Here is a 20,438-nt window from a genome sequence, read left to right on the forward strand (position 1 = left end):
TATTGTTTGTGAAATATTGTTTAAACAATTGCATATGTTTAAAAATAATAAACTTTTATTATTTAAGTTAAAATATATGAACAAAGAAAGTTTTTGCTAATAAAAGTGTTATTTCAAAGGATAGAGTATGTGTTATTATTTTGCAATAAACAAATTTATTTATTTAAATCGAAATGTAATAAAAATTAAAATGTATCAATCATTATCAAAGGTCATTGGAATGCCCAATCAGAGCAAACTATCCGCTGTCCTGCGCGTAGCACCAATAATTAATGTTTATTTAAAAAAATTCCTGACGCCTTGGTGTTAATCGATTTTAATTTTGCAAAATTGCAAATGAAAGGTACAGTACACTTCTATATGCAAAAAAATTTTCAACTTGCTATCTGCTTTATTTTCAGTCCTGTAACATTTTGAAAAAATGAATTTTTTTTACGAAAGCTGGATTTCACAATTTATTTTGCAAAATATATTCAACCGATCTTAATGAAATTTACAGTATTGTTTTATTGTATCATAAAGTTTTTCAGAGTGAAATATGAAGGTCCTAAGTGTAGCATAAATGGTTGAAAAACGTAAAATGCAAATACTTGTTTTTGTATGTTTTTTTCACAATTATTGCTATTTTGCAACAAGGGTGACTATTTTTTAAATTTTTAACCGATTCTGTGTTATAGGAAATTTAATTACGCAACTTTTATGTTAGTACAACTTTTCTCGGAAATGAATACTTTTAAAGTTATAATCAAAAAACCAAGAAAAGAATCGAATTTTTCCTTAATTTTTTGACATTTTGATTATTTAAACAATGTTCCGGACCTTTTTGAGAGGGAGGATAACTCAAATATTAATATTTGATTTATTTTGAAGCAATTTCTGCAAAAAAATTTGAGTCACCTCTCAACGTCCAAATGTACTAATATTTTTACAGATGCGCCCTGGTCTACAAAGCTATTTTGGTAATCGCAAATGTGGTGAATATAAAATAGAAAAAATTCTTCAGAAAAAGTACCAAGTATGTCAAACAAAGTAAGTCTTTGAATCTATTTCAATTATACATACCACAATTTATTGACTTCGTATTGAGACAGTAAGGTGAACTGATGTACATAGTGTGTTTCTAAGTTATCGATTTTAAAAAGTAAAATACATTAAGTAATTAGTTAATTAATTTTCAGTGAATAACAAAAGGTCAGAGAATCCATTTTAATAAGTTTTATTGTTATTATCAAGAATATTTTTAGTCATGTTTTCCTAATAGTTAATTACTGAAATATGTTTTACTATTTTTTACCAATTACCAACTATAGTTTAATTTTCCAACCGAAAATTTTCAAACAAATGGCCTAGCCGGATAAGATGGTGAAAAGTGCCCCCAACTCGATTTAAATTCCATATAGGCCACTTTTTAGCACATATAGAGGAACTCACTTTCTGAAATTTTTAGCCCCCTAGGTGGTCACTTGACCCCCCTAGAGCCTAATTAGGCTTTTCATGTTTTTATTTTTTATCTCAGCCGTATCAAGAGATAGACAAAAACTTTATTTAAAAAAGTTGTAAGTTTCAAAAATATCTATATGAAAAATTTTTTTTTTAATTTTTGGCGGGAAATTCGAATTTTTAGAACAATTTTAAGCATTTAAATAACCAATTATAATGTGTATTTTTGCACAATCTTTCACTCTGAACTTTTTCAGATTTTTAAAATCGGTGAAACGTACCTTTAAAAATAAAAAACCGCATTTTTTCGGTTTTTTTTTTTCGTTTTTTGATACAATTTTATACATATTTTTCAAAAAAGGTAACACCGTCACTAAAATAGGTAGAAAACTGAAAAATAATTGGGGTTTGCATAATAAAAATTTTTTGTAACGCCATCCACTTTCAAGATACAGGGCGTTGAAGAAAACCAAATTTTACAAATTTTTTACGATTTTGCCGAAACTACTGGCAATATTGTAATAAAACTTGGCGGGTTTTAAGAGGTAGTTATTGTGCATGTTCTGACATACAATTAAGGATTTGATATTCATCATTGGCGCGCATAGGGGTAATGGTCTGAACTTTTTATAGAATAAATATAGTACGCCACTGACATATTTCAAATTAACAATGGTTTTTGAATTCCCCGTTCAATTTGTGACAAAAAATCTATCTTCTTATTTTTTCATACGACGCGCCATTTTTATTCAAACAATAAAAGATCTTAACCCTTACAAAGTATTCGAACTTCTAGTAGTTTCTACATCTATAGGTACATAAACTCATACATCCATTATAAAAATTAATTCGAATAAAAGATATTTTATATTTTGCAGCAAAACAACGCGTCGTATAAAAAAAAGAGAAGATAGCTTTTTTATCTCAAATTGAACGAGGAATTCAAAAGTGATTGTTAATTTGAAATATGTCAGTGGCATACTATGTTTTTTTCTTTGAAAAGTTCAGACCATTACCCCTATGCGCGCGAATGATGAATATCAAATCCTTAATTGTATGTCAAAACATGCACAATAACTACCTCTTAAAACCTGCCAAGTTTTATTACAATGTTGCCAGTAGTTTCGGCCAAATCGTAAAACATGTGTAAAATTTTGTTTTTGTTTTCTTCAACGCCCTGTATCTTGAAAAAATATGGCGTTACAAAAAATTTTTATTAAGCAAACCCCAATTATTTTTCAGTTTTTTACCTATTCTGGTGACGGTGTTACCTTTTTTAAAAAATATGTATAAAGTTGTATCAAAAAACGAAAAAAAAAACCGAAAAATAGCGGTATTTTTAAAGGTACGTTTCACCAATTTTAAAAATCTAAAAAAATTCAGGGTGAAAGATTGTGCAAAAATACACATTATACGTGATTTTTGTAAAAACGAGTGTCTTAGTTTTTTTTCAGTTATTTAAAAGTTTAAAATTGTTCTAAAAATTCGAATTTCCCACCAAAAATTTAAAAAAAAATTTTCATATAGATCTTTTTGAAGCTTACAACTTTTTTAAATAAAGTTTTTGGCTAGCTCTTGACGCGGCTGAGATAAAAAATAAAAACCTAAAAAGCCTAATTAGGCTCTAGGGGGGTCACGTGACCACCTAGGGGCTAAAAATTTGAGAAAGTGAGTTCCTCTATATGTGCTAAAAAGTGGCCTATATGGAATTTTAATCGAGTTGGGGGCACTTTTCACCATTTTACCCGGCTAGGCCCTTTACTTATTTTCATAACAAAATAAATACTATCATCATATCCGACGATTGGACCCTGTTGTATTTTCTGGCGAATGTCCCATTTCGATGTTCATTCCTTCGCTATCATTGTTTATAATAGGTATTTAAATTCTCTGTAGTTGGGAGTCCGTTTCTTCACCATTTATTCTAAGATAATCCGTTTTGTTAATGTTGATGGTAAGTATCCAATTTTCGATTTCTTCGTTTAACTTTCGAATCGTATAATCCATGTCTTCCTCATCGTTTGCAATAATCACTTGATCGTCTGCGAGGAAAATATTTGTTATGGAATTGTTCACAAATTATATTCTAATCCCTGCACATATTCGCCTCCAGTTGTTTAAACTTCCTGAATATAGTTTTTGAAAAGAGTAGGCACTGCGTGAAGAAGATCTTCATGTGTCTTTTTAGTATCATATTCACAAATTTTATCTAAGAGAATGACGATTAACGTAAATAGTTAATTAGTAATATTACCTAAAAGCGCATTCAGCTATATGCATATATAAAAAAAAGTTCTAGCGTTGATGTTTTGTGGCCGATGCCCTGGCAAGGAAAACTGATTTTGCTTTTAGACTAATTAAAAATAACAAAATTGTCCGTTAATATGCCATAATGAAAATTTTAATGCTATCCCTATAAATACAATCGCTAAAGATTGCATTAATCATGGTCGTATGGATAAAATACTGGAAGAAGGAATAGATGATAGTCAAGGGTTACCATGTCTAGGGATTTTCCCCGAATCTAGGGATTTTTTTAAGCTTTTGGAGCTCTGGAGGGATTTTTTTTAAATCTAGGGATTTACTAACCTGTGCTGGCGCCATTTTTGTTGTTATTAAATATTTTTTGTTGAAATATTATTGTTATTGTCATTATTTATTGTTCCCTGGCATAAATATTCCTAAGTAAACATTAAAACATTACATAATCAATGATTAAAGTGGATTGAACATAGTGTTTAATAGGTTATAAATTAAATTGACAGCTGTCATCTGTCAATTTCTTCTTTTTTAGGTCAAATTAATACGATTTAGGGATTTCTAGGGGAAATTGAAGCTCCCGTCTAGGGATATTCTGAAATTTCATCTGGCAACCCTGAGTCAGTTTGAGTTCAGAAACGGACCATGAACCAGAAAGGCATTATTTGCCTTTATTGTGTTAGCTCAAAGATACATGGATATGAATATGGATGTGCATGTTTGTTACGTTGATTTTTAGAAAGTATTTGACAAAATAGGAGATGAAAAATTAGTCCAAATTCTAAAGACAAAAACATAGACAAAAGGCAGCGCCGGATTAACTATTGGGCAGACTAGGCGGCCGCTAAGGGCCCGCGCACTTGATGGGGCCCGCGTTTCACTCAAATGCATTAATTAATATTGAACTATTTAAGCAGTAATTTAAAAAAATGTAAAATGTTAAATAAATCAAATAAGGCTAACGAAGACAAAGAAAAACGGGAATGGTTAATTTATGATTTCCAATCAAACTCAGTATTTTGTTTTGTCTTCTTTCAAATATGTCAGGAAAACACAACCGACTTTAAGTTAAAATTAAGCAGTTATCTTCAACAGAATTTTATATTCCATGTTCTTAGCATTCCCTCAATGTGGGAATCAATTTTACAAGCAAATTTTACTTAGTGCTGTTAATTATTTTGGTAAGGTTCAAGAACTATTACAACTGGTACAAAAACCTCCGGATTTTAAAGAACCTTTGGATTTTAAAGAAGAGCTTGGATTGACATGAAATTTGGAATACACATAGCTAACATGTCAAAGAAAAAAAGTGATATTGTGCCGATGTGTGCTTTTGCTCTGAGGTTAAGTTATCCCCTTCTCGGGGATGAAAAAATATAAGGTCAAAATACGTCCGGAAGTGGATAAAATGACTAATTCTAAGCAAGTTTTCTTTAATAGAGTTCTTTCACTAAGTCAATACTTTTCGAGTTATTTGCGAGTGAATATGTTCATTTTTCAACAAAAAAAATACACTTTTTTAGATGATTTTACGCAAATAACTCAAAAGTAGGTATTTTATTGAAATAATATTGCTCGTAAAAATATAGCTTATAAAAAAGTGAAAAAAATGGTGTCTGTGTGTAGACCCAGTTGAAGCAGAATTGTAGCTAATAAAAAGTATGTTCTTATTCGTATAATTTAAAAACTGGTGAAACTCACCTCCTAATTAGCATCCCAAATGAAATTAATCGTTACCGCTTCACATGCTAATTTACTTATGCATTGTTTATAATATAATGTTATGTAATGTCATATTATGCTCTGTAAGTTTTGCCGGTATAATGTGCTTATTTATGAAAGAGCTGTAGTAGAAAGGGATTGAAAAAATCACTAATCACGAGTCTATGCCAATTTTCGAACAGCCATATCTTAACCAATTTTTGTCTTACAGTAAAACAAAATTGTAACATATTTAGAAAAGCAAAACCTATATTTTTTGACTCTTGATTTTTGAGTAGTTTTGGTATCACTAATAATTTTTAAGCTATTTTGAAAAAAAGACAATTTTTTCGAAATTAAAAAAATTGTTTTTTTATATCCCAATGTTTTTGATCCCAAGATTTTTTTAAAACTATTAACTTAAAAAATTTAAGCTTTTTTAACTCTTTAAATTCTGATGAGTTTTCACCGAGAAGTGCTTCATTTTTTGGTTATTTATGTTGATATATTCGATTTGAAATTTGTCGAATTAGAATCTACTTTCCATTAGCTCCAGATTTTCTTATACTGGATCTACATACTTAATACATACTACATACACTATTTTTTTACTTTTGTATACGCTACATTTTTTGTAAGAATATTTTTTCAATAGAATACTTCATTTTCAAGTTATTCGCTAAAAACCGACTAAAAATGTATTTTTTTTTTGTTGAAAAATGAACATATTCACTCACAAATAAGTCGAAAAATATTGACTTGAAAAAACCGTATAGAACAAAAGTTACTTAAAATTAATCAGTATATCCATTTCTGCACTTATATTGGACGTGTTTTTTACCACGAATGGGTGGCACTCATCCTTAGGGCAAAATCACACATCAGCACAATATCACTATTTTCTTTGGTATGTTAGTTACGTGTATGTTAGTTATGTGTATTCGGAGCAAAAACCGTGAGTAACTGGACTACTAATGACAAGTTGTTGCGAAATGTCGCTTAAAAGACTTACTAGATGGAATACTAGATGGTATACCATAGATGGGATATACAGTAGACGTATACTAGATGGTCAGCTAGATTTGATGCTGTTATAGCAGTACAAATATTATATACGAAAATGAAAAAGAATTAAATAGCTCTTTTAACCATTATGTGGTCAAAAATTTTAGAACGTTTTAGTGCTGCTAGTAAACATTAAAAGTTCCAACTATAAATTTTTCAGGTGCAGATATTTTACTTAAATCTTTAGCAAAGTAACAGAAGTAAAAAAAGAAAAATGATATTTTTTACTTTGTCGTAATTTAAACTACTTTCCAAAACAACATAAATATCTGTACATTGGCTTTAAGTAAATAGTCGCTTTAAAGGGGCCTACTTCTTATGACCGCCTAGGGCCCTATGATGCCTTAAACCGTCACTGCAAAAGGAACTTACGAATATATCAAACCTTTACTGGAATCAAAGAGCATAAATTGTAATAGATAACGAAACCAGTCCAGAAATTGAAATGAGGAGAAAAATTAGGCAGGAATGCATTACGTCTCCATTACTCTTTAATCTAATTAGTGAAGCCATTTTTGAAGAAACATTACTATCTCAAAGTGAAGGAATAATAATTAACGGAAGATTTATTAACACCATAAGATGTGCAGATGATACCGTGATTATGGAAAGCTCTGCTGAACAACTCCAATTACTACTAAACAAAAACAGTTTCTGTGAAAGATATGGACTAAAAATGAATATAAAAAAGACCAAATACATGAAAACAACTAAGAAAAAAACATACAAACAAGCATACATTTTTTTGGGCAATGCACCGATAGAAAGGGTTGATAAATACAAATACCTAGGAACCTGGATTTCAGAAAAAAATGATCAAACAACAGAAATAAGGACCAGGATAGAAACAGCAAGAAATGCGTTTGTAAAAACGAAAACAATTCTCTGCAACAAATACATTAAATTATAACTGAGAGTAAGAGCTTTGAGATGATATGTGTTCTCGATACTATGATATAGACTTGAAAGTTGTACATTGAAGCAAGAACACATAAATAGGCTACAGTTATTTGAAATGTGGTGCTACAGAAGAATGTTTAGAAAAGCATGGACACAGAAGAAAACGAACACGGAAGTATTGCGAGAAATGGGCAAAGAATGCGAAATAATAAACACAATAAAAATAAGAAAGTTACAATATCTGGGACACGAAATGAGGGGACAGAGATATGAAATGCTAAGACTGATAATACAGGGAAATATTAGAGGAAGCGGTAGGAGTATAGGGAGAAGGAGATTGTCATGGTTAAATAAATTACGGGACTGGTTTAAATGCAGTTCTATAGAATTCTTCAGAGCAGCGGAAGACAGCGAAAAGATAGTGATGATGATATCAAACCTCCGATTAGGAGACGGCACTTAAAGAAGAAGAATGCTAAATATTTAAATAATAGGTATAATACGTTACTAATTTTCCAACTGAACAAAGAGCTTTATAATTTCCTTCATTTAACGAGTCAATTCTTAAAACACAATTTATTTACCTTTAATATTCATATGTACGTTGGCCTGAATAAACAACGAATATTAATATAGAATATTTCACATAAATCACATTTTTACTTTACCTCTAACACGGCCGAAAATTCACTGGCATCAGTCATAAATTCCCTGATTATTTTGTAACAGCTTTGACTGATTCGTGTCTATTCACGGGGCTTGTTAATTTTTCTAACGGCCCCAAACATCTGCTGTGAACAAAAACAAACGGATCTCACTCGTCTGTATTCAATTCTAATGTAAATACCGAATTCTGTTAATCTGGTCAAATGGTCGGAAAAATCGAAATCGACATTAAAACGCTGTTAGTTTTTACGTGTTTTAGTTTATGTGAGCCATAAGCCAGAAAGGTTTTAATGTTCGTTGTTTTAGTAATCAAGTCATTCAGTATGTACTCTATGTACTCTATAAAATGTAAAAGTTTTTATTCTATAGGTCGTTACAAACTATACAGATAAAAACACATAATATTATGGGGATGAAACAGAAAATCATGTTAAATCATGTGACATTAAAGTCAATCTTTCTAAACATAAAAATATTGCCTTCTGATCATCAGTTTTAACGCACTGAATGGACCCATGACATTGTTTTATCATCTGGCGAAATGAAGCAGATGGAATTAGATTCAGACGAGTATATGTCTAAAGACAGTAAGTACTTACTTACTTAATCCTCTTCACTCCATGCGGAGCATAGGTCGTCAACTGCCCAGGTTTTCCCAGTAGTATTAATTTCTTTATCGGCACTTCTTTTCCACGTTTTTACGGGTCTACCTGGTGTTCTCTTTCCATGCCTGGTATTCTAAGGCTTGCCTCGCTATTTTTGTGTCAGGTCTCCTTAGTGTGTGATCCATCCAACTCAATGTTCTTTTGCATATTGTCTTAGATATAAGTTCCTAGTTAGTTCTTGTCCATGTGGTTTGATATGTGGTTTGGCTAGTCAATGTTAATAATCTCCCTTAGGCACAGTCCCGGATTAAGAATGTTGAGGCCCCTAGGCAACCCAAGTTTGGAGTCCCCTTAGGAAACTTTTGTCTTTTCCCTCCAAAACCTCGGATAACTCATCTATCTCCGAGCGGTATTCCTTTAATGTATTAGTGAACATTTTAGAGATTTAAACTTAAATTTTTGTTTCATTTGTTGCTTGAAGAGATAAAGCAAAGAAATAGTCAAGAAACTGTTTATTTTTATAATTTTGCTTAAATTTTTCAATAAAAAATTATTTTATTTTTTTTTATATAGTTATCAATAAACAAATGATTCATTTTAAAGTATAATAATTTTTCTAATAATGAAAAAAAGAAAAAAGGTCGTAGAAAAAGTATAGTATACTACTCACATGTAATGGCTATTACTCTCATGAATAACGACACTCGCCTTCGACTCGTGTCGCAAACTTCATCATCGTGAGTAATACCCATCATTTTAACTCCCTTAGACGGACACTCTCAACAACGGGCGCGTACAGTAAATGAGGTGTAAATGCGGACAGTAAATGAAAAAAATTAACATTTTTTTTTAAATATTTTGCAATATAAAAATTTGTGAATACATTTATTATTTCAAATCAATACAGATGTCCACGACGTGATATTTAATACTGTTCACGTTATCAACACTAAGTAATAAAAATTTAATGTGTGTGTCCGTCGATGAAAGAATTGCGACACCAGGAACTTGTTAAATTATTGATTTGACTGGAACAAGGATTTAAGAATTTTAACTGAAATGTCTGATTAAGCCTATTCAATGGACGTAGTTGTATTTTTATGAGTGTTTTTGCAACGTGAATATTATGGGGTCCGCCAAAAGGAGGTGTTAAGTTTGAAAGAAAAAGTCGATTAGGGTGCTAAATTAGACTTAGAAATAATTGTTTTCGATTGATATTGTAAAGTGCGGTCTAAAAGTAGTCTAAAAATAAAAAATCCTGTTTCTTGTAAAATTATTCAAGAAAATGCATTAGAAGTTGTAAGGGTAGTAAGCGTTGATATGAAAGCTCCTGGTGGATGGCAAATTTGAGAGGAATGAGAAATTTTGTGAGCAACACAATATTTTCTTCAAATTTGTATGTGGCGAAGCAGTTGCCGTAGATTGATTAGTGGTTTCTAAATGGAAGGAAAAACTTATCACTTTAATGAATGTATACCATTTGTATATGTAATGAATGTATACCTCTCCACTATACATTTTTAACGCAGATGAGACGGGATTATTTTTTTAGAGTTTAGAGCATAACCCAAGTAAACTTATAACCTGAAAGGAGAAAGGTGCACTGAAGGTACGGCTTCTAAAGATAGGATCACAATTCTATTTTGCACCAATAGGATGGGGGCCAAAGAAAGGGCACTGGTAACCGGGAAAAGTAAAATTTCTCGTTGGTTCAAGGGTTTGCACGCAGAACAATTACCTATCGAATGATACAGCAATAAGCATTCGTGGATAACAAATGACAAGGGAAATGATGACAGATTGGCCAATCAAATCTGTTAAAAACCGGAGGGACCGCAGACGTTCGGATACAATTAGCGTCTCTTTTCAAATACAATGACATCGACTTTTCAAAGTAACAAGACACTTACTCAACATACACACTACACATTACACTAGGTACCTAATTGGAAAAATCCACTGTACCATCACAATGCCAATGACCATTAGTTGGCGAGGCATTAGCTAAATGAAAAAAAAAATTGATAAAAGAATGCAGGGAGAAAATCAAAAAGTTCTTTTATTCCTAGACAATGCTGCGTCTCATCCATAACTTGTGTTATGTAATATTAAACTAATATTTTTTCTATTTATATGTATATACACATACCTATATACACTTATTTTTAAAAATTTTAAGATGACATATTTTTTTCCCTTCAACGGACACCTCCTTTAAACGGACACTTTATGCGGAACGACTACTGTCCGTTCAAGGGAGAGTTCACTGTAGCATAATTTTGTGCCACTGTCGAAAGGTAACAGTTTTTAATAATTTTCATTTTTGAAAATGACTGTTCGCCTGTTGCATTTGTAATCATTAGCGTAAGATAAACCTTACAAGCTATACTCCATTCCACGAACATACGACTGTTGTGGATTATCTCGACAACGAATATTTTACTATGCAAATTATGAAGAACGAAAGTAAAGTGCAAAATACATTGTTGTTTATTGGAACAATTATTAGATCCATTTACTTTCGCACTTCTTATGTTGCACACTAAAATATTCGTTGTCTTGATAATCCAAGACAGTCGTATATTCGTGGAATAGCCCATACTGACAAATTTCTAAACTTAGATTCTAATAAATCTAATTCTCATAAATAGCTCAAAAAGACTATGAAGCCGGAATAAATTGTTTTCGCTACAAGTTCTGAAGATGGACTATAAAATATTTGAACTGCATTAGTTTTCATGTAGTTTTGAAACACACTCCTTTATTTGAGTATCACTCAGTTTTGAAAAAACACACAAAACACCAAATACTGGAGTTATTGACTCGTACGCTGTCAACTAACGACTCAGCTCAATAATTAGCTTATCCAAAATTGGTAGATTCGTTTCAACCTTTAACGTTTCTCCACCTTGTAGGAAAACTTCATTGGAATTAGCATCATCAAAATGTAGTTTTCTTGCTCGCGTTTGTTTACTCTCGTCGGTATATTCAGAGTACTGTAGATCGCAGATCTTCTGCTCGTAGTAAGCAAAATTATCTCTTTGGGATTTTAAGAACTCCAAAAGTCATTTTAGAAGCTGAACTGCAGTTTCAAGTTCAATCTCTTCTCTCTGTAATGATTTACTGACAACGTTGATGAGTTCTAAAATTGTTGTCCAAAACTCATTCATTATGAATGTTTCTGTTTTGACATTTCTTACAACAAACACTTAGCCTCATGAACTGTTTCAGCTTTCTGATTTGGGTCTTCAGCAAGAGTATGAAAAGCAGATTTGAAGGCGTTGTAACCTTTAGATAAAACTCTTGTTGCATCAGCCCTTGCATTCCATCGAGTGCTGCTTGTTCCTTTAAGGACGAGTTTTAGATCGTGGCGAATGGGATCGCTTAGTTGAGTTTCTTTAAAGCATTTTATCGTAGCTTCCCAACGGTGGGTCGAGGCTAAAAAAAAGTTGTACACGGACTAAACCAATCCAAAATACCACATTGTACCACAAAATACGGGTCCATCGCAACTTTTAGCAGTACTTACTCCAACTAAAGAGAGCGTTCGGCACAAAAAATGTTAATGGCAATTTTGTTAATATTAGATGAATGGGCCTGGAGACCATTGTATTTGCTCCTGGAGACTCATTTCTTGCTCTTGCTCTTGCTCTTACTACTTTTCTAAGAAACTCTACAGATTGATAGGCAGTACTGTTCTTTCTGTCAAACGGCATTCATTAGCGACTTATTCTCACAACACAGGCTTTCTAGGTGAACAAAAGTATGCATTGTGATGTAGTTTTATACGCCCAACATCACTTTTATGGTATTGCGGAATATTAAAATTTTTCAACATAATTTGATTTATAATTTTTATTTAAATCTAATTTGTTTTTTCATTTTGGGCCCTGCGAGGCCCCCTTTGAGGCCGAGGCCCTTAGGCTACTGCCTACTATGCCTATTGGTTAATCCGGCACTGCTTAGGCATTTGTTTATGAACACTTGCATCTCTCCAATACGTTTTCTTGGCACTGTCCAAGTTTCTGCTCCGTATAGTAGTACAGTCTTCACGTTGCTTCTGAATAATCGTATGTTGATTTTACTTGTGATCTGACGGACGAGACCATATTTTTCTTAGCATATTGAATGCGTTTTAAGCTATTCTTATTCTCCGTTTTAAGTCCTCCTCCGTCCCTCCTTTGTTGTTCAAAATACTGCCCAATTAGTTTAAATTCTTTACCGTTTCTAATTCCGTGCCACCTAATGATATTCCCATTTCTCTAGGTGTATTTATTTTCATTCTCTTAGTTTTTCTGACGTTTATGTTAAGTCCGATCTTCTTCCCTGCCTCTGCTACTTTTTCAGTTTTGTGTTGTATTTTTTCTGTTAAAAGGCATACCTATACCTATATATAATTTGCAAATTCCAAGTTGGTTAAAAACGTTCCAGTTTATTCCAGTCTTGTTACTAGTAACCTTGGATATGATTCAGTCGATCGCTTCTACTTAAAACAATTCGAAAATTTAGATCCCAAGAATTAAAGAATTCTACTGGGACCAAGTTCTGGTAAAACAACCTGAATTCTTGCTTTCTAAACATTCAACGCCAATAAACGATGAATTTTGAAGAAGACGAGGGAAAATATAACGGTAGGGAAGCCCAAGCGAAGATTTTGCGCATTTCTCGATTGCGTCAGAAAACCACATGAGGAGAATCCTTGTACTCTGTAAATGTACCTCTGCCATATAGTGGCTCTTAATACAGGGTAGTTCGCTAAGAGGGGTTCGAAAAAATATATCCTTAACACTCCAGTGGTCGCTATATGAGATTTTCTCTCACGGTTTCAGAAAATTGCGCACAACTTTTTTTTGGGAAATTATACGCGCTGTAGTTCCTTCTAGTCTCCTAACTATCCTCCCTCGACAATCTAATAGACTCGTCCGCTCAGATAGTGACTCAGTTTACTTAGTATTACCATATTGTTGAGTCAGTGCGCTTCATGTGAGAGATTCTCTCATCAAGCGACCACCCGCGTCACCAACTGTACATAAAAATTAATTTTATTTTTCACCTTAAAACCTAAAATAATATCCTTTTATGATGTAATAAAAGGCGCTGTGGATGTGTTCGATGATATGAAAATCCTATATTCTGTTTCACGGGCTAGTTATAGATGGTCACTTACCAGATTTATATTTTTCAATGTTAAATATTGGCGGCATCAATAGTCACATTTTATATAAAGATAATAATAAAACAGAAAAACGTCGTGTCTTTTTAAAGCAAATGGCTTTATCGTTGATGAAACCTCATGTTTTTTGTAAAATTTTGTAAAGAAAGGCAAAAGTTGGATATGTGAGAGAAAATCTCACGCGCGATCTACCAGCGACCAATGCCGGGTTAAAAAAAAACTCGAAATCGTCAGATTAAGAAAAGGTAAGTTAAGTACATACAAACAGTGTATTTATATTTGTATTTCAAAAATCTGACGATTTGAGAGGAGCGTAAGGAAATGGCAGAGTCACAAAGTTTCACAAAAAAATGAATATTTCGCGAAACTAACATCAGATCAAAGAACTGAAAAATTCTTGTTCAATATTTTTCAAAAATCTATCGAATTACACTAAACATCCCCACAGATGTGGGGTGGGTAGCTTTAAAATCTTTAAGAACCACCGCGTTGTTTGGCGAAATGAACCTCAGACTCTAAAAACAAAAAAAAAATAAGTGTTCAATGTTTTTCAAACATCTATAGAATGACACCAAACACGACCCCCCACAGAGGTGGGGTGGAGAGTTACTTTAAAATCTTAAACACTAACATCCATTTTGTTTTCACCCATTTTGAAAAAATGTGAAATCTTTGTATTATCCACGTCCGTCTGTCCGTCTGTCCGTAACCACAACTCCTCCGGCAATATAGCAGCTAGAATGACAAATGAGGTGTCAAATGAAAGCTGATAATCCAAGGATGGTACTAAAGGTGAGATATTTGACCTTGGCGGTCTGTCCGTCGGTCTGTACGACCGCGAATATAACTCCTCCATCATTATACCAGGTAGAATGACAAATGAGGTGTCAAATGAAAGCTTGTAATCCAAGGATGGTACTAAAGGTGAGATATTTGACCTAGGCGGTCTGTGCGTCGGTCCGTACGACCGCGAATATAACTTCTCCGTCATTATACCAGGTAGAATGACAAATGAGGTGTCAAATGAAAGCTGATAATCCTAGGATTGTACTAAAGGTGAGATATTTGACCTAGGCAGTCTGTGCGTCGGTCCCTCCGACCGCGAATATAACTCCTCCGTCATTATACCAGGTAGAATGACAAATGAGGTGTCAAATGAAAGCTGATAATCCAAGGATGGTACTAAAGGTGAGATATTTGACCTTGGCGGTCTGTCCGTCGGTCTGTACGACCACGAATATAACTCCTCCATCATTATACCAGGTAGAATGACAAATGAGGTGTCAAATGAAAGCTTGTAATCCAAGATGGTACTAAAGGTGAGATATTTGACCTAGGCGGTCTGTGCGTCGGTCCGTACGACCGCGAATATAACTTCTCCGTCATTATACCAGGTAGAATGACAAATGAGGTGTCAAATGAAAGCTGATAATCCTAGGATTGTACTAAAGGTGAGATATTTGACCTAGGCAGTCTGTGCGTCGGTCCCTCCGACCGCGAATATAACTCCTCCGTCATTATACCAGGTAGAATGACAAATGAGGTGTCAAATGAAAGCTGATAATCCAAGGATGGTACTAAAGGTGAGATATTTAACTTAGGCGGTCTGTACGTCGGTCCCTCCGACCGCGAATATAACTCCTCCATCGTTATACCAGCTTGAATGATAAATGAGGTGTCAAATGAAAGCTTATAATCCAAGGATGGTACTAAAGGTGAGATATTTGACCTAGGCTGTCTTTCCGTCGGTCCGTACGACCGCGAATATAACTTCTCCGTCATTATACCAGGTAGAATGACAAATGAGGTGTCAAATAAAAGCTGATAATCCAAGGATGGTACTAAGGTGAGATATTTGACCTGGGCAATCTTTCCGTCGGTCCGTAGGACCGCCAATGTAACTCCTCTGCCATTATACCGGGTAGAATCACAAATGAGGTGACAAATGTCAAAGTTTAGTAAGAATGACTCAACATTAGTAAATTCGTATATCAATCCACGCAAAGTTACACATAAAATTCAAATATTGTCTTCCAGTTCTACTTTCGATTACTTTGGGTGAAAACCTAGGACTTACGAAGTCCAATTACTTGTTTTTATTGAAGATTTGGATCTCTTTCGCACAAATAAGTAACTTTTGTTCAAGACATTTTTTCGAATTATCAATAGATTTGAATTAGAATTATCAACATTTGTACCCGCTCACCGCTCGTAAATAAAATCCAATTTTACTGGACTAATATAATCAGTTTTACATCTTGCAGGCAATGCAAGTTTATTAGCTAAAGGCAGAAGATTATAATTTCCATGCAAAAATAATAACCAAACAGCTTAATTTACCAAAGTATTGACGTCTTGAACGGTAATAACAACTTCTTAATTACCGAAAATTTTTAAAATTATCATACAAAAAAACAATGAAGGGAAACAATGGTAATAGGTATACGCTATCTACTAATTTTTAAAAACAGAACTAAATAAAACTTAAATGTAGTAATGAAACAAAGACTTACTCACAATCATTTAATTATACTTTGACGACCGGTTTCGATCTCTACATTATTCAGATCATCTTCAGGTCGGCGTTACAAGTAGTTAAATGATGCCGTTACAAGGGATGCGTTGCCACTTAGTTGTTAACATGTTAATACGTCCAACTTATGCTAATAGGTTAGCTGGGAGAGGAATAGGGCGCAAACAGACATGTTACGTAGGTCAAAACACAGTAAATTTTTTGAAATTTGAATGGATCCTGAAGGAAGATGCGTGCTGTGAAACAAAGGATGTTGTGTTAGACAGGAGAAAGACAATGCTCGAGTGGATGTGTTTTAAATGTAGCTAAGTTTGAAATCACTTTATTGTAGACTCTTGTACTAATGTGATGGTCTTTGCTCGTTGATGTTTTGCGATATGGGCAGAGGTCAAAGTATGGGAAATGACAAATAGGAAAGTATTTAATTAAATTAAATTAAAATGTATTGTTCCCGGTCAAAGGACTAAGGGATGTCACAAATTTAATAAATTGTAGGTGCCAAACACTTTGAAATCTATGAAATGTATAGAAATTATAAGAAGGCTAATTAGATGAAAAAATAGTAAAAAGTTGTCAAAAGAGAGTGGTTAAGAAACTGTAAAAAGTAAAAAATTGTAAAAAGATCAGAAAAAGGCAAGGGTTATTTTGTTTGAGTTATTGTATGATGGAATATGTTCAGAGACCTCCTATAAATATAAATTATAATATATAATAAACATAAATATTTATGTTAATTTCTTGGAGTTCTAACGTTGTATTAACTTTTTTATTGGGAGATATGCAGATGCAATATGTCAAAAGAACAGAAAAGGCCTTTAGACAGATGTGGAGGAGACCTACATCAAGAAACGGATATAATAAATATGGCATGATAGAGGTATAGTGTATTATTTAATTTTAACCTGCTGCTGAAAAGATAAAATAAGAATCAGTAGGCTAGAAAATGTAATATTTTTCCTTATCTAAAATGTAATATTACCTAACTAAATAATGGTTATTAAAGTTTTTTACCAAAGATAAATTTCGACGTAAAATAAAAATTCCAGCGCCAACGAACTTGATTAAAAAATAAAAGGATTCATTATTTTGTCATTTCATCTACTACAAAGTGAACGTATTTATTCATTATTCATTCATATGTCCAAAAAATTAGCTTTTAACGAACTAAATTTTGTAGAGAACATGCATTTTAAAATAATATGAATAAAAAATGCATGTTATTAAAAATATTAACAAAAGCATGTACGGACACGTTTAGAGACAGAGCAGGGTTTATACACGATATGTATATAATGTGTCCCAAGATAACCCAAATAAGTCCCATAAAATTGGTAATTTCCTTATACAGTTCACATATTCATGAGATGGAACACACCTAATAGGATATTGATTATGTACTATAGAAAGGAACTACAACGTTAACGGGGTTTTATTATTTCATATGGTCAATGAATCTCTATATATGAAAAACCGCGGAGTGCTACCATTTAAAGGGGTGCGTTTTTGAGAAATTGGTAAATTAGTCCCTGGGCACAGGTTACATTAGGGTGGGTTCTAAGCACTTTTGGTACAAACACGTCTACATAAAAATTGTTTCTGGTTAAATTTCCTATCTAAATATAACTTTTTAAAGTCAAAGATACTTTTTTTACAAAAATATATTCAAAAGAAAAAGCACAAAGAAACCCAAAAGAAATAAATTTTGTTTTGTCTCATAACTTTTCTCCACGGGGATATTGTTATAGACATTGCTTTACAGAAAAAAAAACCTACACATTTTCTCTTTAAAATGATGTTTGGTAGAGGTCATTAGGATTTACAGTTTTCGAAATATGATTTTTCAAATTTCGCCACTAACAGCAATTTTGAGCATTTTTCTTTGTTATTTCGAAAATATTGTTCTGTAACTTTTTTCTATGTAACTTTATGTATATGCAACGGTACATGTAAGAGGAATAGAAATCAATTACCTGTAAAATGTTCTACTGTATAATGTTGTACGACTTCTTTTAAAGAGGTTATCTTTTTCAAGACTTTATACTTTTGACGAGTTTTTATATTTTTTACGATTATTTTTAAATTTCCCATTATAACTTTTTTTTACATTTAGGTATATATTGTATAATAAAAAAGAAATCTAATTCTGTTTACTTTAAAATAGTGTATTATACAAAATTCTAGGATTATTTTTGAATAAGATAGGCTTTTTCAAAATTTAAAGTACTTGAAACGATTTTTGATTTTAGGATTATTTTTTAAATTCCTCATTATAACTTTTTTATGTGATTGTGTGTTATGATTAAATCTTATTTTTATAGGTAATGCTATGGATCCACTTGACTCGGCTGGGCAAACTTCAAAATGTGGATTAATTCCAATATTTACTGTCAAAGCTCCTGCACTACAAGATTTGCTTGAAAAAATAGCATGTAAATGTACCAAAGGATGTACACAAAACTGCGGTTGTAGGAAGATAGGAATTAGTTGTTTAATATTCTTCAAAGGATGCATGTGCATCGGTACTAATTATTGTGGGAACTCTAAGATAACTGAGACGTCAGAGGAAGATATTGAAGCTAATGCTAACGAAGAGATGGACTTTGATTTTGAAAAAATTTTAAATGTCAACGTTTAAATAATTTTAACTAAAGTGATATTTTCTAAGACTAATGTTTGTGTAATTTGTGTAAAAGAAATAATTTTAAATAATACAGGTAAAAAAATATTAAAGAATCACTCGGTTTCCATTACATATTTAAATATAGATGATACACCATTTTAAAGAACTGAAAGTAAGCCCTCTTTATTGAGCAATATATAGTATATTCATATACAAGAAAAAAAAGTTATAATGAGAAATTTCAAAAACAATCGTAAAAAATGTAAAAAATATTTTTTTATATTAGGTAATATATAATATATAATATATAATATATAATATATAATATATAATATATAATATATAATATATAATATATAATATATAATATATAATATATAATATAATATTATATAATATATAATATATTATATAATAATATTATTTAATTTTTATATTAAATTATAAAAAATCGTTAAAAGTATAAAACCTTGAAAAACCATAATCTCTTTAAAAAAAGTCGTACAACGTTATATAGTAGACCATTTTAAATGTAATTTATTTCTATTCCTATTACGTGTACCATTGCATATACCTAAAGTTACGTAGAAAAAAGTTACAGAACAATATTTGCGAAATAACAAGGAAAATGTCCCAAAATTGCTGTGAGCGGCGAACTTTGAAAAATCATATTTCGAAAACTATAAATCCTAATTACCTCTACTAAACAACATATTAAAGAAGAAATATGTAGGTTTTTTTCTGTAAAGCAATGTCTATACCTATTTCCTCGTGGACAAAAGTTATGAAACAAAAAACAAAATTTCGTTCTTTTGGGCTTATTTGTGCTTTTTCTTTTGAATATATTTTTGTAAAAAAAGTATGATTGACTTTAAAAAGTAATATTTAGATAGGAAATTTAACCAGGAACAATTTTTATGTAGACATGTTTGTACCAAAAGGGCATAGAACTCACCCTAATGTAACCTGTTCCCAGGGACTAATTTACCCATTTCTCAAAAACGCACCGCTTTAAATGGTAGCACTCCACGGTTTTTTCATATATAGATGTCCACTGACCATATGAAATAATAAAACCCCGTTAACGTTGTAGTTCCTTTTAGCTATCTTATTTTGAATATAATCAATAGTCTATAATGAACTGCTGAAGTTATAGAGGCGCAAACATAGACAATGTTAAGATTGACAGTGTCAGTTTAGATACTTAGGTGTGGAAATATCTAGCGACAGGCATCTGTGGCAAGAATCAAAACAGCAAGCAACGAAAGCAGCGAGAATATCTGGTTTCCTGAGGGATATAATCTGGCGGAATAAATATATGAGCAACGAAAGCAAACTCCGCATTTATAAGACATGTGTTAGACCCGTACTGACATAAGCAGCTGAGACAAGGGCCGAGACAACAAAGATCAAACAAATAATGAAAACAACAGAGATGAAAACCCTAAGATCCATAAGAAGTATCACACTCAGAAA

General features: G+C 32.3%; 1 protein-coding gene across 5 annotated transcripts in view; it reads right to left on the reverse strand.

Annotated features, from left to right (window-relative positions):
* Positions 1-20,438, reverse strand: part of LOC126881615 (band 7 protein AGAP004871-like) — an 83,465-nt gene that overhangs the window by 40,389 nt on the left and 22,638 nt on the right. Inside the window, exon 1 of one of the 5 annotated variants that reach the window (XM_050645982.1) lies at positions 8,034-8,147. The exons of 3 other annotated variants lie outside the window; for them this stretch is intronic. Coding sequence is in view for 1 of the 2 variants with exons in the window: in XM_050645980.1 (XP_050501937.1) it covers positions 7,950-7,962 (13 nt within the window). In the remaining variant the exon portion in view is untranslated. Of the gene's footprint in view, positions 1-7,949; positions 8,148-20,438 lie in introns of those variants that run through there. One more of the 5 variants, XM_050645980.1, reaches the window with a different exon arrangement.

This window comes from Diabrotica virgifera, chromosome 3 (genome assembly GCF_917563875.1).
Source record: "Diabrotica virgifera virgifera chromosome 3, PGI_DIABVI_V3a".
NCBI classification, from domain to species: domain Eukaryota; kingdom Metazoa; phylum Arthropoda; class Insecta; order Coleoptera; family Chrysomelidae; genus Diabrotica; species Diabrotica virgifera.